The sequence below is a fragment of the Rhynchophorus ferrugineus genome, unplaced genomic scaffold, assembly GCF_030347505.1.
Source record: "Rhynchophorus ferrugineus isolate W39M unplaced genomic scaffold, kcgeb_rfMv2 rfM4, whole genome shotgun sequence".
NCBI classification, from domain to species: Eukaryota; Metazoa; Arthropoda; class Insecta; order Coleoptera; family Curculionidae; genus Rhynchophorus; species Rhynchophorus ferrugineus.
Genome location: NW_027472583.1, coordinates 32,073,239 through 32,096,954, shown reverse-complemented (window position 1 = coordinate 32,096,954; position 23,716 = coordinate 32,073,239). Strand labels below are relative to the sequence as shown.

Genomic DNA, 23,716 nt, shown 5'->3' with positions numbered 1-23,716 from the left:
GATTTTGTGCCGATATTAATTGGCATCAGTGAAGAAATGGAGACATCGCCTCAAGTGCGTTTGGTTTTTTTTAACGTGCAATTAAATAATATTTGTCCTACTATGGTATAAATAAAATAATGACGTAGTATATATATAGTGGTTTAACAGATTAGGTGTGCCTTGGTACAATAAATCATCTTCGTATTGATCAAGAACGTGAAGAACCAAACAAACTTGTTTTTATGGAATTTATTGTTATGAAATATAAATATTTTGAAATTATAAATAATTCCTGTTTATTATTTTCGTATCTCAAATAACAACGGCTACAACAAATTTTCGAAACTAAAAATTGTTTTTATTCCCATTTTATCAATTTAATTATGTCGTGATTAGATTTTGTGACTTCTTGTTTGAGACCAAAAATATTTTTTTTGAACTTTTAAGCTATCCTCAGAGAAATTGGTATAATATTTTATTCACGGTATAGTACTTAAAGAAAGAAAAAAACCTAATACCTACACATTAGTTTGGTTACAATCCGCAAGTGGCAATATAAATAATCGGACTATATAAATATCATCAAACCGCACAAGTACCACTAGCAATAAATAAAAATATCATTCCATATAGCAACAACGTTAAGTATCTCGGAATGAAACTTTATAAAAACCTTCGCTGGAAGGAACCTATAAATAAAAGGAAAGAATTGGAGTAAAATATGTATTAGTGTAATGTATAGTGAAAATGTAATAATAAAATAATGTTAATCGGAAAAAATCACAATTATCAGTACATAATAAATTGCTAATATATAAGCATGTATTTAAACCTATCTGGACATCTGAACTGAATTCAGTTGGACAATGCGGTGAATAAGGAAGCAATTCGAAGCCCAATTCATGGATTTTTGCCAACCTTTTGCACCGACTTGTGACACGGTGCATTGTCTTGGTGAAGCAGCACTTTTTGTTCAAATGCGGCGATTTCGTCCTTCAAGCGGTCCAATAACGCCATATAATTCGCTGTTGATGGTCCTTCCTTTTTCAAGGTAGTCAATGAAATTTATTCCAGGCGCATCCCAAGACGCCATAACCTCGTAAGTCGACTGTTGCGTTTTCCCACGCTTTGCTTCCACTCGGGTGACTGTCAATTGGACTTCGGAATGAAATGATGGAGCCATGTTTCATCCATTGTCACATATCCGACAGTGTTCGGAAACTTGGCATCAAGCCAAGTTTTTGTTTCAACCGTATTTTTTGCCTTCAAAAAGAAATATTTTATCAACATCCGAAATTCCTTTTTATCCATTTTTTTCGCAGTAACAAAAGTTGTTTCACTCAAAATGCTATAATTCACAAACCAATGATCCGACAGCTGTCAAATATATACATGCATCAAAAAACATGTGGATTTAATTTTAGTAGCGCCATCTATGTGTCAGGTCGAGGACTTTTCAATTCCCCCGTTAAAGTTTAATTTGTTGTTTAAGTTTTCCAGAACAAAGTCCTGAGAAATGTTGTAGGTGCCACAAGATCATACAGGACTAATTAGTTACACCAAGGCCTTCAGATACCGACTGTTACCCAGGAAACCAAGATAATTGTAAAGAGACATGAGGATAGACTCCATTCTCATGGCAATATCGAAGTAATACAACTCCTGGGTAACACCAGAACAGGGCACAGGCTCAAAAGAATCAAACCATTTTATCTTGCATAGTGTAGTATAATCAGGTGCACTTAACAAAAAATAGCAATATTAATACATAAACATCAGAGATTAAAATAGGGCGGATGAGTTCTCCTAGATATATACCTAGATTTAAGTTATTCTAAAGCTAAATTGTAGGTTAGTCGCCAGCAACTAGTAAAAATATAATAAATAAATTTTAAAAAATAGTATAGTACGACATTAGCTCGAGCTTATTGCTTATTTTTTGAAGCGATCTATGAATAAAGTTAATTTTTGAATTATTCCTAAGACCTGAGATACTGCTCGGTAATGAGATGACCGAAATAGTGCTGCAATGTTTAACTTGAGTTTTTATGGCCTTTAAGGCAGTTTAAAATGATTATTCATTGCTACAATCAAAATATTCACCACTATTCACATAGCAATTCATCAGTCAGCTTCTCCAAATTAAAGAAACAGATAACCCTAATATAATAAGATTGATATGGTTAGACCATAAGAACATACACAAGAAAGTATGTTAATGCGAAATGAAACATTTATTTTTGGAAATTAATAATAAATATAGTTAGATGACCCGATACAACTTAATACTAGCTACGCGATCTTTATAAATCCCTTAAAATTTATATGTATGGCTTCTAAATAGTAGGTTGTTTAATAAGTCTGGCGTTCGACAAAATAAAATTCTGTTGTTGGTAATTAATTCTGAAAAATTCAACCCAATAACACTATCATGATATCAGATGACACTATCATCCCAAACCTAACGTATAGATGACACTATCATCCTAATTCTAGTAACGACACGTGTCATTTCAGGACAATATACCATTTAGTTTAGAATTTCCAGTGGTATTAGTAAAACAAATCTTCTTATTTTAAAAACAACGTATAAAAAAGTATTTCAAGTATTGGTTTATTATTGTTTCTTGATAGCGAAAACGCGACCAAAAAACAGTCGTGAACGCTTAAATTACCCTAAATTCGAAATTGAATTTGCTTCAGGATATAAAAAACAGTGTATTCACTATTTTGCATTATTGTACTATTGATGCTTATTGGTCTCCTATTCTTCCACACATTTTTTACTTCAAGCTCATAAATTTGGGGTTGTCAATAAATTACTATAAATTATTATTAGAGTAAAAAAGTAAATTTTACGAATGCGTAATAAAAAGCAACTAATTCTATTTGCTTTTTATTAGTAATTCTCTTTTTCCAGTAATTCTTCATCTCTATAATCCTAACTGCATCTATTATCTTAATTGATAATCCCGCTTCTATAGGCGGGTCAAATGAAAATAGCAGTTATTTATAAAATGTGTGGGTTTTTGGCTCATGTAATAAAACGAAGCAAGACCTGTAGATGATATTCTGCCTAAACGTCATCAAGGCGTCAAAAGTTCTTTTAAAAACTAAACGCGAATGAAGTCTTCAAATACTGTTGCATCATGTTATTGGGTACATTTCTTAATGTAATAAATTGTATTCTGCAAAACATTCCAAAACCAGATATGCTATACAAATTACAACAAAAATACTGATAAATTAAAACGGTTATAATAATGTTTATCGCCATTTATCCTAAAAATCAAGATTATATATGTCTCCACTTATCAACAAGAGGTTTATCTGGACAGAACCTACAGCCTAACGTGGGCTCCGAAGCACGATACTCAGCATTAAGCCTACCGACTGGTGAGTGAGCAACTTTAGATATCATCCCAGAAGACATCCGGTCTTATCCTGCCTGGTTACTGCCGTGATTGGGATCATTTTCCTTGTCGGATTTTACACTCCGGCCTAGGACAATCACAAACATAAATTTACGACCATTCCCCAGCAGGATTCGAACCCGCGGCTATCGCAACAGTAGGAGGACCGTCCTGTCGCCTTTACCACTGCGCCACCAAGCCGGCAAGATTATTTTTATTTTGACAGTTGGCGTATGTACAGTTAATAGCGAAAAAATATTTTCCGCAAAATAAAACTGTAAAATATAAAAATAATATAAGTTCTAAAACTGAGAAACTGTAGTTCTATTCGGTACATTTTATGGTCATCTTCTAATTAAGCAAAACGAAATATATAATATTATGCTATTTTTAAGCCCCATATTTTTTAGGAGCAGTATTACGAATGCATTATGATGATCTAATTTTTCGAATGATCAGATGAAGTTTCAATACTCAAAATTTGTTTCCATCCTGCTGTGAAGTAAATGTACCCCGAGTATAGGCTTATATTAACTATTCTGTATGGAGCATTGCTGTTATTAACTTGCCCACCTAATTATTGAATTGCACTAATTTACAAATAATGAATATCAAAATATCATATAGCTTTAATTATTACCTTACATGAAGTACTCACCATAAAACTATGATTATTATTTTCAAAACCGTAGACAAAATTAATTTGTGTTCTTTTTTAAGAGCAGAAAATCTTGAAACCAAACAGTTATTTTAATAATTTCTTGGAAGCCCTCTATTAGTGAAATTAATTGCGTTTAACTGATTGAAAAAGCTGAATTTAAAAGCGGCTATTCTAAGATGATGTTGAAAAGTAAATTTGTTCAATATTGGCGTCATCATCATCAATTCACAGCCTAGAGTCGCCACAGAGGTTGTTGTACTTTAACAATGTTAGTCTCCTATTGCTTATCGCTTTCTATAATCTCGATCGGTGGCCTTTTCCGAACTATCCACTGAATCTTCCATCCAAAACACCTGTTTCGACACATAAGCCTGTGAAGAATCCGTTCAGAACATCATTCATTCGACAGGCATCATGTCTGAACCATCATAATCTAAATCTTTGTGTTTGTTCCTCCACTATCCACAGTTTGTCTCGCCTCTATCGATCTAATGCTTAATCATTTCTAAAATCCTGGAAAGCAACATGTAGACTTATGTCAGATAATAAAAGTGTCCAAATCTCGGAGCCATACCATTGGCCATTAGCAACATAAGCGTTTGAGAAAGTCGGAGTGAGTTTAATTCTGACTGTAATACTTCCGCTCTTCCACATGCACCATATTGGAGAAGCAAAATCTTCTGCAGGCCACCGTATTTCTGAACCCAAATACTTGAATTGTAATTGCTGTAACTAGATTCTGTTGAGATTTACAATAGCAAGCGATCTGATAGTTGTCAGTTTAATATTGGCAGTTATTACGAAAATAATCATAAAGATTGTTCAACAATCCTTATACTAAGGGATAATAATTTAGAAATACTAGAAAGCAGCATAGTTTTTTTTCCCATTTTACAGGAAAATGTGGGTATGTTTGCGTTCCTCACACAGGGCTAAAAAAATAACACACTTAAAAATAATTTAGAACCATTCAAATGATACAGTCCGGATAATAAAACAGTCTGGCGCAAAGGAGCGACAAGATTGGACATATCTTAGTTTTCTTATAAGAAGTACTTACTTCTGATATCTTATATTTATATATTTATATTTATGTTCGTTCTGAGCTTTATAATTATACATCTGTAATGTTGGCCATTTTATAGTTTTATACTAGTTTTAAACACTATGATGTTATTTCTAAAATGTATATCAGACTCTAAAAAGGCCGAAAGACTGATGGGTCTCTACTAAATATACCTATCTATCTTACTTGAACTAACTCTTACTTTAATGAACTAAATGCATTGAAAAATTTTTCTCGGATATCAAAGTTAAATTGGGATATTATTGACTAATGTGTTATCATTCAAATATCTTATTATAGCTTTAATTAATTTTAAATTAACATCTAATACATAATCGTAACTAAAAAATTAACCATATCAAATTAATTAATTCAATCAATTTCCATACCTAATAAGTGGTTTTAAGAATACTTAGCTGATAAACCACACCAAAGATCTGCTTCAAAACTAATGATGCGGTCGTTAGTGAATAACAATAGCTTCTCCACGTCCCAATCGAACCAGTTTAGGTAACTAATTTAAGTGAAAGTAATATTCATCGTCTAAAATTATTGTCAACGAAAAACCTTCAACTTTTTTAAGCCTCCTTTTAATGAACAATTGCTTTCTTTCCACAAATATCTAAAATTAATAGTTATTGTTGTGTTAAAATCTTGTAAAATAGCTATTTTTTGTACGTTTTCTATTTAAATATTATTCGTATTTTAATCGTTTGTATTAATTTTTCCGGTTTCTTCGGTTTAAAAAACTTAAAAATCAAATTATTATCGATCACTAGCACTTTTTCTACCTTTGTAGTAAACAATTTGAACTTTCTGTCAATATGTATATCTCAGGTACTTTTTGGAGTTCTGTTACTAAAAAAAGCGAGAATCGAAAGAGGCAATAATCTTTAAACAAAATAGATGAAGCCATAAATAAGTGACATTTGTCATATAAGTTATTAGTGCAGAGTTTAGTAATGGGAAAAATTGGAGACTAGAAATGTTCGATTAAATAATAATGCTTATATAATCATATTTTAAAATAAACAAAACTCTTAATAGTTATACATCTCACCATCAGACTAAACGAATCGTTTATTTTCGAATAACCATTGCTTTATCAGCTATATAACATATATTACAGGCCATATGAATTCTTAGCGTAAACTACTACTCTCAGATAACATGGCGGTACTGACAATACAATGACTAAAGTTCTGAAGGTTATAAATCAACCCACAGAAAACAAGAAGAACAAGAAATGATACGCCCCGAGCTTTTCGCGATTTCAAATCGAGAAAGCCAACAATCGATGCCTAAAGAAGGCCACATACCTAGGTCTCCTCTTTGACCAAAGGTTCAGTTAATATCCACAAATTCAATGCGGCATTCAAAAATTTAGCGGAGAACCAACCTTAAATCTGTTTAGCTGCATATCCAGCAGACTTCCCACACCAGTCAAGTGCTTGTTCATAATCAAGGCAATCTGGGAATAAAGTCATCGAAGCCAATTTCAGATTGATATAACGAGTGATCGTAGGATTATTGATTATTTAAAACCATCTTCCGTTTTAGTGCATATTTTAGAAGCAACTCCTAAGCACACCTGGTCAAACCTGACCTAGGTTCGAATCTTTCAGGCAATCTAAATAAAAACCATATTTCTTTCAGTACCCCTTAGAAACTCCAGCTCAAAGTTTACAAATATTAGTTTTGAAAAATTTCAATTAATATCTGCAAGATGTCTATAACAGTATCATTAATCGTCACAGGTTTTAGTAACAATACTAATAAAACATCAATTCTCATAAGGAGATAAATCATAAATTGAAAATATAATTCAGGACAAAATTATACGTTTTGTTAATAAACGTGCTGCTGTGGTAAACTGTAAGTACATATTAATACTTTCTCTGCAACACCATCTCCGTTAAAACAGCAGGAAATTATTCAAATCAATCTTTATATCCATTAATTTAAGCCACATATATTAAATCAACAAAAAATTCGTTTTGAAGACAAAAGACGATATATCTAATAAAAAAATAGATTGAAAATTTTGCTTAGAAGATAAAAACTATGTTTAGTCATTGTCAAAACTCATTGTTGTATGGAATTCTGATACGTACTGAAAAATTGATATATATTAATAAACTCTTTAAAAAAATGACATACTGTGACTGTTGATATTGACACCAGCAAAATTAATGCTACAAAATGTATGCTACACAAAGTCAAAAAAGTACTTTTATATAATTCAGTTATTATTTATTATAGAATAGAATATATATATATATATATATATATATATATATATATATATATTTAACTCAAAAAATTAGAAAGCCAGTTAAAAAAGCTACCTTTTTGGTGACCTCATCCACCTCTAGCGACTTAAGGTTAACAGCGCAAAGTGAGCCTCCTAACATCAAGAACTTTGACAAGGCGAAGCACGGAATTGGCGTGACTTGGGTGACAGTTATTCGCAAGGGTGTGTGTGCGCTGCGTATGGGAGAGGTCGACAAAGAAGTATTTCAATGAAAATAGACACGTTATATTTGGACTACTTAGAGAGCCCCACCTCTTAGATTCTTAAAATATAGCCTTGCCGGCGTGATATTAGCATCGGCATTAATTGGTATGTGATTAAATTGAGTCATATACTAGTACGGAATCAGGAAAATGGTGCGTATGGCCGCCGTTTTTTGTAGCACACCTAATAGTCTTGTGTACATTTTCATTTAAGTAAGTATATATGTTTATGCCAATGTGCAACAAGCGGATAACTTGCCGAAACAGTAGGCAGGCCTGATTTGTTTAACTGGCTACCTTTAAACTCCAATTTCAACCATTTGAATTTAATTTCCAATAATTCAATGCGTTATTTCTAATTGTACTTTTTTGCGACTTAAAAAGTGTCCTTTACAAAAAATTTAATTAGGTGTCTAAGAAATCTTCAACGAAGTTTACAACAGAAAAATACATAAATCTATTTAAAATCAAAATAGAACATCTTGTATATATATTGTATAGATATTAATATTGCATTAGATATTAATTATATTACATATGAATTAAAGATATTGATAAAATATTACTTCTGTTTGCATTTAACTATCAAAAATCATTCAATCCTCCAAGAGTATTGTTTGGACTACCGTTTAAACAACCACTATTAAAAACAAATATTGTAAAAATATTTAAGATAAATATAAATTAATTGTTAAAAATACAATTCCACAACTAGTAAAATTATTTCATTTTCAACAAATAATCATATAAAATAGTTAAATCCCAATATCACTCCATTGAGAAACTAGTATAATTTTCATTTTATTATGCCAACTATGGGTTTATCTGCGCCACCAAGCCAGCTAATGTTTGTACTGATGATAGACATATTAAACTTTAGTTTACATTTTCAAAAATATACATATCTATTGTAGCAGTATTCCTTTTTTAACCACGTTTAGTGACTTGACGCGGTTTCTATAGAATCTTATTTGCCACCTTCAGGTCTTATTTCTTTATTTTCTTTCTTCTTTTTCTTATTTTCTTTCAGTGGCTTAACCTTTTTTTTGTATACATTATTTTATTTCAAATTGCTAATACACTAATGCACTTGAGTGATCTTTAAACGTGCCTTATCTCATCGTAAGTTTAAACCATGACATCCAATTACAAACTAATAGAGCACCCGTTTTAAGACATAGTTATTTAAGACAGACAGTGAGTCTTTGTCATTTGCGAACATCTATAAACATTATTAACATAACAACGAATAATGACAAAAAATGAACAGTAAGTTAGAAAAATATTTATCTACAAAAATGTATCTTAATAGCAATTAATTCAAGAAATACTTAGAATATTTGGCTTCAGTTTGAATAATAAGATACTCACAGAGTATCTTAATCACATTCGTAAAATATTAGTATTTTTATTGAGTGCTGATCTATACTGACACTGTCTAACAGATATCTTTCAAAAAAACTGCTTCTAAGAATCCTGGTAATGCTTGAACCAGCGAACTTTGAACAAGATATTATGATAAACTGGAATCCCACTTAAAGTGTAATCTAAACAATTAATTTATTTATGTAACAAGACGGAAGGATGCAACAACATATAACCCCAGAATACCACTGTTATGCATATTAACCAATATTAATAGATCTATACGAACTAGATAGATATCCACAATTGTTGTGTTGAATCTTGCATATTTAAATTCTTTAATTAATTTTTCAATAATAAATTTACTCATCAGTCAAATCTTTTCAGACGTCGTATGTTTCAAAATCCGTCTTGCATAACCTTCTGTATAATTAATCACATTAAAATATCTGTTCCACATTCGTCGACCTATAATCTTTTTCAGCGATATAAATTATATATAATAACACGTCCATCATCCATCTGACATCGATATGCAGCGGCAATATTAATTCTACAATTATGACACAACGTTACTCAACGATTCCACAACCTGGAAACATTTAAATGCCAACAGAAGACGTTCTCAAACTTAGTTAAAGATCGATTAATTAAAAACAACCTGTTTTGACAAATGGTTTTATTCATAATCTTAACCTCACGTACATTACATTATTATGTACAGTCAAACTTCAATTAATCAGTTCTTAATTCTTAACGTTTACATAATAAAATTTTACGAAATATAAATGTATATAAAAAATTCCAAGTAATAAAAACGAAAGAAACAAGACGAAAGATACAGTGATAGGAGAAAAACAGTCAAGAAAAGAAGTCAGTTAGGAGAAGGATTTTATACAATACAAGACAGAGAAAGTCTCTATATTATAAGAAGGAAAAGTAGTGTAGTAAGTAGACTTAGTGGCTTACAAAAACAATAAATAGTCATAACTCTTGCTCATAAAGAACTGTTGAGAAAAAATGAAAATAAAAAACCTAATATCACTTATAAACTTATTGTTTCTTAACAGGTTTGGATGAAGCGGCTGGGTCATCTTTGTACCAGTCTTCGCTGTAAATCAAAGATAATGCGTTAAAAAAACAAAAACCTACGTTTAGTTAGGATATAACTCACCATCCAGGTACATTTTCAGGAGCATCGCACCGTTGGTTTTCCTCATTATATACTTCACCAACTTGGCAACCCAGATCTCTAGGTTCGACTCCATTCAAGCACACATAGAATCTTTGACAGTCAGTGGGGTGAGCGTATTTGGGATGAACCACCAAGTTACCATTGGCGTCCTTCTGGGCTTCAGTAGGGCAGCTGAAGCCATCTTTCAATACGTCTGAAATATTCCAAATAAATTATGTAGATTATGGCGTGAACAAACCTTAAATCAACATACTGCTATTGTCTTTGCATCCTTGTCTTCCGGCGGAATCGGGCCATACGCAGGTACCAGAGTATTCGTCGAAATGGAGACCATTGGTGCAAGTGATTTCAGTATAATCCCCTTCGATACAGTTGTAGAACTTGTTGCATACTGAAGGGTCTTCGTGGGCGAAGAAACCGTTCCTCCTTGGACAGGGTCCTTTGGGTTGTGGGGCCTCTATAAAAATTATCATCTTTTAATAACACAATGTTTAAATAATGATGCCGAGACCTACGTAATTCTGTCCTGTCTCCGCAGTCAACATTGAAGGGTTGGTCGCATTTATTCCTCTTCCTGATCAATGGATCAAATACTAAACCATCAGGGCACAATTTCGGGGTAGCTTCACCATCAACGCACTCCCAGTATTTGTCACACTGTCTTGGGTCGTCATATTGGCCATCTTTAGCTGGGCATTTGAATCCTTGACCATCTGTAATAAAAATATTTCAAAAATTACTAATGGTCCATTTATTTAGAACCCACGATAAATCAAGGAAACAAGTCTCTATCACTTTTTATAAGAAAATAAACAACGGTATTAATTTGGTTTACACAAATCGATTTCACGCTATTGCCTCTTTTTATAAACCAGTTCGTCAGAATATTATTAATTCCTTAGATAGTTTTATAAGAATTGCTTTCATAGTTTTATATTAATTATTGACTATTGTAACTTGAACGGTTATATTTATTAAATTATTTATTTTGTTTATTTATAAGTATTTGTTTCTCTCTCTTATACTATGATATAACGTTAATAAGTGTTGTTGTCATCAATAACATGTAAATAAAATCGATTTGAAAGTAGTAACACACTATTTACAACAAATTTACTTAGTGTTTTTTTTTTAGTTTTGGTGTAAAAATTCATTGGTTCATGACAAATTTAATATGCAATATCTGAGTAGAAAGTGGAACAAGACAGGCTAGGGAACGTTCGTAACTTAATCAATCGTAGAAAGCATATAATATGTATTTTTTCTGTTTTTTTTCTAATTTAATTCCGATTTCGTTCATTTGTAAAAAAGGGTGGAGGTAACAACTCACACCGCAGTCTAGCATACATAACATTTGTCATTCAATAGTTGCGCAATTGTGATAGTTTGATCGCAATATTTAACTTTCATTTACCATACTTCTCTTTGATTACGCTTCAACTGTGACATAGTTTCAGTCATTTGATTAAACACCAGACCTGCGTACGCTCCAGTAAAAATATATATCAATATTTTGCTGAACTATGTCGGTACAATTATCTTAAAAAAACACCATTAGAATGTTCAAATACTTTACGGAGCAAAAACAGTCAATTGAAATGGAAAATATCTATTTTATAACTTTAATGGAATTTATAAAAAAAACAGTAACAATTTGTAACAAACAACATTTATTCAAAGTTAAGAAAATGTTGAGTACTAATTCTTTAGAAAGATAAACAAGTTTATGTAATACAGTTTAGAAATATTATTTTCTGAAATCCTGATTCTATTAATTTAACGATTTTATAATAAAACATAGCATTAAAAAGTATGCTTATTACAATAATACTATTTTTATATTTCGAACAGCAAAAATTAAAACCGCTAATTAAATCCTGCTAATTACAAGCATTTTAATATTTTGGAATAAAAACTCAAATTTTCATTTAAAAAAAAAACTAAACTTTTGCCTCATACTTTTAATTCGAAAATGCCATCTGTAACAGTGACGTTTCCTAAATTGTACAAAAATTACTATAGAGGTGATAAAATAAAACGAATCACCAGAGACCTCAACAGTCAATAACAAAACAAACCTTTACTTAAAAATTTAATTTTAATTATTAATGAGTTAATCGAAGTTTTAAATGTTATCAAACAACATTTTCAGAAAACAAAAATAATATTTAAAAACAATATAACACGGGTATGACTCTGGAAACTGCCACCTCAATATAAAAACTTATTTTTATGTCTTCGTAAATATCAGAAGAATCTCGTAAAAATAGTTGTTTTATGAGACTGAAACAATGTTGAGTAAACAATTGTGTGTTCTGAATTAGAAGTATCATCACATACAACTAGAATATTCCGATTCAAAGCGCATGCCAACTGAAAGCCCGGAGACAATGCATTAATGCCGAGCCCAGAATAAAAATAAACACGAGATTTATTCTAGCATTGGCCACGGCTTTGCACCGATAGATAATTTTTACATAACGTTTGAAAAAGTGAAAGGCACCATTAACAGTCGACGCTTCTCCATCATCAAACTTATTATTTAACAATTAAACAATCATTGGCGGCGTACCAATCGATCAATTAATGTTATCAGTGTCTTAGTGACAACCATTAAATCAAACCCAAAACTATATCGAGTCAGTATGAAGAACTGCAGTGAGATGTCGACCATTTCTGTACGATCTTAATCGTTCAATGTCATCCAGATTATGCAGCAGTTTTATTTCAAAAGCAAAGAGAAATAAATCAAAGCGCGCTACTGTTTCAGCACACGGTTTCTTGCGCAGAACCGCTTTTAACATTTACCACAGCTTAAGGTCACCCTGAGCATTTAAAGACCAGAAGAAAATGAGAATTTTAATTTTTTCAACGAGAAAGGTCACCACTCTTATTGTCTCTGTTATTTCCAATTAATATCTTAAATTGCACAATGAATAATTGTAAGAAAATTCCCCTGAAAACCCCAGAAGTCTTCGTACAGTCGGGTCAGATTACAACCGTTGTCAACCGCCTCGTTTGAAAGAGAAATTGTGGAAGATTTCAGTTAAAAAGCATAAAGGAATTTACGCAATCTATTGTTAATTACATAACATCAATGTAAAGATGTATTCATCGGTTTTACATAAACATCATCGGAGATGTGACATTTCAGTCCATTAATATTAACAGGTATTTCGCAAACAGCTATAAACATTTGTTTTATTGTACACATTTGCGAGAAAGCATCAACGAACATTTCATTTCACAATACTACTGATTTCGTATCCTTTGGTTCCCTGTAGAAATGAAAACAATAAATTCATATAGTTATCATTTGGAAACTGTTTCAAAATAATGGTTAAACGATTGCGCAAATCTGATTTATATTTGCAACAGACAACCGGTTTTGGACTGTCATAGTACTAGAGAAAGTCTATGTCGAGATTTTTTATGCACACATAGATCTACATATATAAATTGTACATTAATTATAACGCAGTATTCTGGACTGTGTTATACTAGTAAAAATAAATAATTATTTCAACAACTTATTATTGATTATGTTTAATAGAAAACCGTATATAAAAAAACAAGACTAAATATATTTGAACTTTATATTATAAAATATAAAAATATATTTAGATTACTGTTTCATTAAATCTACAAAATATTTTAAAAAAAGGATAATTATATAAGCACGAAAATAATCTGAACGAAATACCTAACCAAATGTATTAAATGTTCCTGAATCGAACAGTTAAAAGAAACGAAAATAAAAATAAATTGAGAAAAAACGAGAAAACAATTTTGAAATATTTTTTATATAATCCTTGAAACCAAAGCTCCATAATTATGAGAAACAAATGATTATTATATAATCTATCGAGATATAATCTCAATAAAGTCGCAGTTGTACAAATTAAAAAAAAATGTAAAAAACTATAAAGGCGAAATCACAAATATAAGGTTTTTAAGCATTAACATAATATTTAAGTTGTATCTTCTTAATTTTTATTAACATTTATAAAAGTATTTAAAAATAAAAAATAATAAAGAAAATCTATTTTGGCAATGATATACAAATTATCACATTTTTTATTTGAACTTCGAAAGAAATCTTAATAGTTATAGAATTACCAGAAATTAATTTGAAAAAAATAATTACATAATGCAATATTACATATATTAATTTTATATTATAAACAATTTACGTGTATTTATGCTTATATATGATGAAGACCCCAACAGTCAGTGATTAACAAAGTCCCCTTATTAAAAAGTGATATTTAGTTTATCAAGAAGAATCATTGAATATATGAATATATATGAGATGAAAGAAAAACTTACTTGCTCCTGCTATCACAAAGGCCACCAAAACCAGAGCGTACCAAGTCATTTTTCAACTGTATTGTGTCTGCGAAAGCGTATTATAATTTTTGTTGTTCCTTTGACTTTCCCTTTCGAACGACCACAATGGAGAGGTACTGTCTCGAAGAACGACCTCTTGAAACTGAAAGATCGATCGGCAGTTTTCTTTATTTAATAACGTGAGCAGTAACCGATCGACCAATCGGATGCCGAGTTCGGTTCTATTCGATTCTTGTTTAATATACTAGCATTGTGATTGCCAAGAATGCATTAAAAATGTTTCTCGTTTTTTGGACAGTCTTAGAACTCTGTACGTAGCCAGATTAGTTGATTTTTGAAGGGTTTTTTCCTTGTGGTAAAAGTTAAATAGGAAACGTTTCCTCGTTGTTACATCGCAATCTCGGCACGTTGTTTAGAGTTGCTCCAATACCCATGTAGAGTAGATCCTCATTCAATATGCTATAAGAGAAAGATGCTAACTAGTACATGAAAGAAGACGAAGAATTTCGTCAGTATCATGTATTGATCAAGTAGGTTAGAGTTAAGTAATAAAGAAGAACCATTAAAATGATTTAGAGTTGATTTAATTAATATTTGTAGCTCAACTTGCTTAAAGATGGTCTTTAATATTGTCTTCAATATATTTCGTATTATATATACGTGATTCTGCTTAGGATAATAATATTGACAAAGCAAAAGTTAATTATATTTTGCTGGTTTGTTTTAACAATACTATCGAACCTACTTACAAATATTTGAATTTATTTATTCAAAAAATCTTGTTTTCGATTATTTGTGAATCATGTGAACGATAATTTTCAGATAAATTCTTTTCACATCTGGCCTGTTCCAACCTGTTCCCTTAATCCAATTCTTTCAATCAATTATGAAAGAATATATTTAATTAATTTATGGATTGTTAGACGTATTAATGTATATATTAATTTACATGTACATAAATGTCTCTAGAGCAACTGATAACATGGTTATCGAACCATGACATGTCTAGTGTGATAAGTTTCACTCTCCTATTGAAACAAAAGTTCATCTAAATCTAATTCGTGTTATTGCAATAACAAAAAATAAGTTAACATGATTATTTTTATATTGAAGATTGGCCATTGCAAAATCTACAGACTTAATATTACAATGTGTTATGTTAGGCTTCTCCATATATCTAGATTTGTGGACACCAAATTCTATAGCTCTATTTGTTGGCATTACCTCCAAAATTTTACGACCTAAAATGACTTTTCCAACTTTTTTCAAGAGTAAAACTATTCAGTACTTTATATTTGTTCCAAAGTTCAGTATTTAAGGTACACTGATGCTGTCGATAATTCCAATAGAATGAGAATAAAATTGTATATGTAAAAACTTTATAACTAAAGGAAAGCATATAGAAATAATCCAATAAATTGAACTTGTTTATATCCAGACTTTAGTATGTAATTAAAAAGATATACTGATAAATAGTAAATAGTAAAATTGTTTGTTTCAAACTTACTATAGTTTTTCCAGTCATTTTTTCTGGAGTAACTAAAGTCGAGTTTTCATATTTGACTTCCATGATATTTGATTTCATGTTTTCATATCTTTTTAGTGACACAGTATCTATACTATGCAGTTAAAAGCGATTTTCTCGAAAATGTTCAAGGCAGATGACATGCCATCTGAAGTTTTACTGGGCAGATATACTTGAAGTTTGGTATGAATATTCACTTATGAACTTATAAAAACATTTATAGTATGAAGTAGCACTATATATTTAATATAATATATTTGAGTTTTTATTTTATTCAAAAAACTCGGAAATTCCAAAATATGGTCACAAAAAATAAAAGCTTGAAGTTCTATTTTCTCTGCCACAACTATCTTAGTGATCTACATTTATGCTGTAAACTTTCATATTTTTTATTTTTATGAAAATGAAAATGCAATGAAAGGTATCCATTCGTTATTCGGTTATAATACAATAACAACAACCAGCAAGGCACTTTTCAAGTCATTTTGAGTAATCAACTATTACTGTAACAAAGTAATAGTAAGACGAAAAAATCATGTGTTGTTCATTATGAATTCTTTCCACCGGATCAAATTATGAATAAGAAATATTGCTAGAGTATAACAAGTTATCGAGCTGAAGTTATTGATCGATATCTCGCATTTTAATGTAAGTGTTTAATACTTTAAGTGCCTTTATTAATTACAGTATAATTAACGTGTCAATCAAATCCCATCATAATAAGATTACGAAAAATCAATATAAAATATCTTGTTTTTTGTACATAAATAGTTCGATGGGCTATATTTCACCAGGTTAAGGATAAGTGACACATTAAATCCAGATGTTTTTTAGTCAACCCTAACCCTCAAAAGATGCGTGTATAAATTTGACAGCTGTCGGACCATTAGTTTGTGAATTATAGCATTTTGAGTGAAGCAACTTTTGCTATATTGCTTTCTCAAGGGAAAAAATACAGTTGAAGCAAAAACTTGAATTGATACCGAGTTTCCGATCAACCATCAAGGATTGGTATGTTAAATTTAGACGTGGTGAAATGAGCACGGAGCACGAAAACATTTAAAAAATCCACAAAATGAATTTGTATGATCGTAAATTGAAAATGAATAAAATTGCAGACACTCTAAAGATATCAACTGAACGTGTAAATCATATCATTCACGAATATTTGGGTATGAGAAAGCTTTGTGCAAAGTGGGTGCCGCACAAACTCCCTTTTGACCAAAAAAAACGACTAGTTGATGATTCGGAGCAGTGTTTAAAGATGATCAAGATAATAAATCCGAGTTTTTGCTTCAATATGTGACAATGGATGAAACATGGTTCCACCGTTTCACTGCGATGTCCAACCAACAGTCATCCGAGTGGACTGTACGCGATGAACCCGCTCCAAAGCATGGGAAAACGTAACAGTCGGCTGGCAAGTTTATGGCGTCTGTATTTTGGAATGCGCATAGAACAATTTTCATTGCCTACCTTGAAAAAGAAAAGACCATAAACAGCGACCATTACATAGCGTTATTGAGACATTTGAATAACGCCGAAATCGCCGAAAAACGGCCGCATTTGACGAAAAAGAAAGTGCTGCTTCACCAAGACAATACACCGTGTCACAAGTCAGAGAAAACGATGGCAAATATCCATGGCTTCAATTGTTTCCTCATCCACCGCATTCTCCAGATCTGGCCTCCAGCGACTATTTTGTGTTCTCAGATCTCAAAAGAATGCTCGCTGGGAAGAAATTTTCGTTGAATGAAGAGGTGATCGCCGAAACTGAGGCCTATTTTGAAACAAAGGACAAATCGTACCACAAAAATGGTATCAAAAAGTTAGAGGGTTGCTGTAATCACCCTTGAAGGGATTTATGTTGAATAAAAAAACTAATTTTGCCAAAAAATGGTAGGCCGTGGACTTTTCAATTGACCTGTTATAAGGTTGTAAGAATTTACTAAAACTATAATAAAATTATTACAGTTAATACTACTATTAAAATGAACTACAAAATTACAATTTGTGCATTTTACTTATCTAAACATTAAAAGCTAATTTGATGTAATACAGAGCTGCTTAAAGTTTAAGAAAACCAAATACCCATGATCAAATGATAAAATTTAAATATTTTTTTGTGTTGTAGTTACTATCAACTATGTTAAAATAAATAGTTTGGTAGTCCTGTCAAATTTATTTGCCTCTGTATCTTCAACTTATCACCATAAAATTATTCAGTTGTCATTGACACAATTTTGATTTTCTAGGAATTATAGGGTACAATTATTTCAATACTATTCTCATATTCCGAAACTGGCGCTTTTATTGGGTACTCCTTAGAGTTAATACTTGCATTTATTAATATTTTTGACAAATGTTATATTGATAGTATTTTTATTTAATATTCTTCATTATTCTACAACAATTCATGGTTAGTCTGTCTGGAATACTTACTCACTCAATTCTATAGAACTTCTAGTATTCTTTCTAAAATTATTGTTTCAGTTATTATCACAGTGTACAGTCATTGTCGAATCGAATAAATCGTTACGAGTTCAATTTTTTCTATGCGTTGGTTGCACAAAATCAATTTTTTAAGTGTAAAAATAAGATGAATAATCCAAATAAAACCGATGCGCGACTTCAATGTCTTGTAGCGCATCCGATCTGACTTAAGTTGGCAAATTTTAAAACTTTCGTTTCTATTTCTGGTAAAATCTTAGTAATCGCAGTTTTAATTTTAAAACAAATGTATTCTTAATAATCTCTCTATAGTATATTATTAATATAATTCAATATTTTTGTGATTCCTTTCTACAGCCATCTAGCCTATATAGTTAAGGAGTTTCAAAATTTGAAAAATTATCGTAAAATCAACGTTACAATTTTAAGGTCTAAAGAAAAATCCACCAATTCCAAGGGAATATTATATCAAATATCTCTTCTCGGAACCCTCACACTAATGTTTACCGAAAAGTCTTTTCGGCAATTATAAAACAATCTGTCTGTGTGTGCATCCTCATTAATTCGATTGCGTCATCGAAGCTTGAGAAATTTCATCGGCTAGCTTAATGTCACCGTCATAATTCACCAGCATTTAATGCAATTTAAATCTGCCTAATTTACGAAAATTTCGACATTCCTGCGTTCCTCGATCAACTTTCTAACAGGAAACCCACGAAATCGTGGCGCTAATGTCGCACGACCTTTGCGGCTAATTCGAGCGGGGTCCAAAGCCGTCGGAAAAAAAACCATAACATCTTTCAAGGTCACCTTGAGGAGGGGCCGTCAATCGCAAGATCACTGAACACTGGGCCGGGCAGTGGTTGGATATGTCGAGAAAACGTTTGTTTTCACTTTCGGGTCAGTAACGTCCGATTTGCTTTTTTTGCCTCGCCAGAAACGGCCAGATGGAAAATGAATAATTTTCTTCTTTTAGAGAAGGAAACTATCTTGATGCGATAGAAGCCGAGTGTGTGCGTTCTAACGTAATTACTAGTCAACAAACTGTAAATAATTTCATATTAACATAACGTCAATGTTGTATTCATTGTTCTGAAAGAAGAAATTACAAGGTTTCCTTTATGAATTCAATGTTATATGTTAAGTAAAATAAGTAACATACTTTCTCATATAATATCTAAACTGGTCGGATCTATAGATAACCAGAATACAAAGGTTTCATATTTTTTAGTTGATTATAAGGAAGTGTTTCCTCTGTAATTATAAAAAATCCTTCATATTATTCTACATAACCATAGTTAACATCCAAAATAATTTTCATATATAGTCTATTCAAAACAACAGTGAACTCACGTCTTCCTTCAATATTCCTTCTCATTTTATTCTAGTTAAAAATAGATACAAAGCTGTCCAATGGGTTCAAATATGTAACCGAAATAGCCTACATAATTCTTCGAAATTTTTGTTATAATAACTACAGGTTGTAAACCGGCAAACGTTGTTTTAAAGCTTTGCTTGTTTTGATTAATTTCAAATCGCTGCTTATTTGCTTGACTCTGATTAATTCTGATTGAAAATACTGAAACCAGACAAAATAAATTGTTATCAGTCACTTTGAACAGGATCAAGATAATGGAGGCCTCTCCTTGTCAGTAAAATTCATTAGAGAGGTAAGCATTTTTACTGTTAAATATTAAGTTGCTGAGGTTTTGTTGAAAATATTTTCAGCGTGTTGCAATTGCAATGAATATTAGTATGAGCACGGCCACTGAAATATCTCAAAACAATTAAAAATATTCCAGTGATTTACCGAAAAGAAACCGTCCTCATAGGAAGTATGTAACAAATCAAGATCATCTTAATGTTAGATCTATCACAGATCAAGTATATGAAGTATATAAAAACAGTGAGTAGTTTTTTCAATACCAACGTAATTTAATATAATTATTTCAGAGAAAACTGGACTGAAAAGTTTCCATATAAAGCTTAGAGATCTCTTCAAATGCTGTAGGGTATTGGAACCCACGTAGAGGTCTATAACACAAATTTAACAAAAAACATATAATAAAACCAAGGAAGACTGATTATTTCAATTTATGTATTTAGAGGAGACATGGATATTTAAGAATGGGACCAATATACCCAATGGTTGCTCATAGCAAGATAATAAAAACAGAGTTAAGACAACCAAACTTGATGGAAAAAGGTAGACATTGGAATAGTAATTGTTATATATTAATAATTAATAATTGTTATAATAATTGGTTTTATTAGTCATAACATTTATTTCAAGATTCACTGAAGATATATTATTCTTGAGGCTGGAAACAAGAATGGTTAGGAACACTTTCGATTTGGATGAACTCGATCAGGCACATTGAAGAAGTAATTGACAAATGATGGAATTGTGAACAAATGTTGGATAGATTGGAAATTAACAGCTTAGTTATTCATGCGAATGAAACTTTCTCAATTAGGCATTATGATTCAAGTCAGACATTTTCCAAGACAGGATGTTAAGATGTACAAACAATTAAAAGTGAGATATACTTACTCAATTAATATACGATACCTGATAATTAATATTGTACTGTGTTAAAGATTTACATGTATAGATATGTGTGTAGATATACATGAGCATTTGGTTAAAATGTTTGAACAGAGAATTCTTTGCAGAATATTCTATCAACTGTTCTTTGAGATATGGCAGATATTGCAAATGCATTGGAGAGAATGCAATGATTAAATCTAGTTTTATTAAGAAATACAGGTAGTAACAGAAGAAACTAAGGAGAAATAAAGTGATATCAAAATGATTTTACAAATAAACACTATACCAAAGGAAACAAGAACTGAACATAAAAGGTAAATAGGCCCTCCAATAAAAATAAAATGCGTTACTTGGATATACAATTGTTAATTAGGTGGATTAGACCTCCAGCTGATACTATTACATAAAAAAGCGCGTCTAGAATTCCAACTCATATGTGGTGTGCAAAAGTGTTTAATGGAAATATAATAAAACACAACTCCAACCTACAAGTTATTATAACTTTATAATTAGTTTTAGTGTATAGTAGTTAATTAGTTTATAATAGTTTTATGTCCTTCCATAATATATACAATAATTATACTATAATATTAAAATAAATTATATTTGATAACAGTATTTTTGTTTAATTATTTTATTTAGATTAGAATTTTGTGGGACTATAGGTCAATTATATTTGTTAACATAGTGATTTATCCAAAAATGCGCGTCGTCCCTGAAAATTGAAAACTAAAACTCATTTCGGTAATAAAATTTTATTATTTCGACGTACCTGCATAGTCGCATAATTTGGCATGATGATTTGACCTCAGTGATTGAATAATAAACAGCAGATGAAGCAGACATCGCTAAAACAATATAGCTGCTAGAAGCCATTGACCCACCTTTATTAAAATACTAATATTATAAAGTAATAAAAGGAAAGTAATTAGTAGCTTATTCATTGTTTTTCCTTCATAACAAGTTTATTATAAATGTTTAATTGAATCAAACTGGCAGAATCGAATTACTGACTTTCTGTCAAAGAAGAAACAAGAAGGCTTCATCAGGAGGTCCTCCATCTAACGAAATAATATTTAAATCAAGTATGTAAAGCCAAAATGGAAGAAAATCCGGTTAGAATAGATCAAATTAATATTATTTATGCCATTTCACTTATACTTGATGTAAAAGTTGTTCAAATAAATATATTAATCGATAAATGTAGATATGTGATATGTGATATACCAGACACTATCTATAAAGTTAACGAGTGCAATCAAAATATAAAAACATTTTTAAATTTAAATCGCCCAGCCGTTTTCAAAACGATTTTATTACGTTTCTAAAACAGCTGACAGTTGTCATCTGTTTCAAACTTTATGACTATAGCGTCAACGGTTAATATGATTTGCTTACATTTATTCAACAACAGAAGTACGTTTTGCGATTTTTAGTAAAGTAAAAAATAAAAGTGTAAAAAATAAAATAAAGTAAGTAAAAAATCAGCAAAAAACAGAAATGGTTTCGTATAAATTGATAAAATGATCGAATAAAATACATACTATGATAATGTAGTGAGAATGTAAGAGTAAATTATGACATTTAATTAATATGCTTTGTCTTTGAGCTCAATCTTATTTAAAGAGACATCAGTTAATTTTCGGGTGTTAGATATATATTTTCATACATGTGTTCGAATATAACTTGCAGCAAATATATTTTTTACATATTTTAATATTTTTTGTAGCTTCAATATTTAATCAGATTTCAGATTTAATTCATAATTTAAGTCTATATTCATGTAATCATTTTACGTTTTCGAATAGAAGATGCAGATGGCTAAAATAATCTATATCTACCAAATTAACATATAATTATAATAGAAGCATTAGTACTATGGTAAATAAAATAAGGCCGCGGAAATGGACAAAGTAACAGCAGGAATGATAAAGGCCGGTGGGGAAACTTTCTTCTTACTTCCTCCTTACGCAAATTTGGTCATTAAGGTAACGACCGTTATCACGATAAAGTGACAATAGTTCAGATGTTGATAAAATGTTACATTAGCAGATAAATCAATTAATTACTCTTTCAATTGAGAATCCCAAAGCTGTATTTTATTAGTCACCTAGAGTTTCATATTTTATTATATATAATAGACGAATTGAAAATTTCCAGGCCTGACACATAGATGACGCTACTAGAAATAAATTAATATGTTTCTTAGTTAGCCCTAACACTCAAAAATTGTGTATATAAATTTGACAGCTGTCGGATCATTAGTTTGTAAATTATAGCATATTAAGTGAAGCAACTTTTGTTATTGTGAAAGAAATGGATAAAAAGGAATTTCCCGTATGGATAAAATATTAATTTTTGAAGGAAAAAAATACATTTGAAGCAAAAACTTGGCTTGATGCCGGATTTCCGGACACTGCCCTAGAAAAATCAACCATCAAGGATTGGTATGCTAAGTTTAAACGTGCTGAAATGAGCACAGAAGACGGTGAACGCAGTGGACGCCCAAAAGAAGTTGTTACCGACAAAAACATTAAAAAATTCACAAAATGACTTTGAATGACCGTAAATTGAAATTGAATGAATTAGCAGGCACTGTAAAGATATCAACTGAACGTGCACAAAATGTCATTCACGAAT

General features: G+C 31.0%; 1 protein-coding gene across 1 annotated transcript; it reads right to left on the bottom strand.

Annotated features, from left to right (window-relative positions):
- Positions 1 to 9,668: 9,668 nt before the first annotated feature.
- On the bottom strand, positions 9,669 to 14,705 carry Cpap3-a1 (cuticular protein analogous to peritrophins 3-A1). Its single transcript, XM_076402286.1, has 5 exons — positions 14,529 to 14,705; positions 10,715 to 10,912; positions 10,453 to 10,656; positions 10,179 to 10,392; positions 9,669 to 10,115 (listed from the first exon to the last, which is right to left on the bottom strand). The coding sequence occupies exons 1-5, from the start codon at positions 14,575 to 14,577 to the stop codon at positions 10,058 to 10,060; spliced, it is 723 nt and encodes a 240-aa protein (XP_076258401.1). The 5' UTR covers positions 14,578 to 14,705; the 3' UTR covers positions 9,669 to 10,057.
- Positions 14,706 to 23,716: the final 9,011 nt, after the last annotated feature.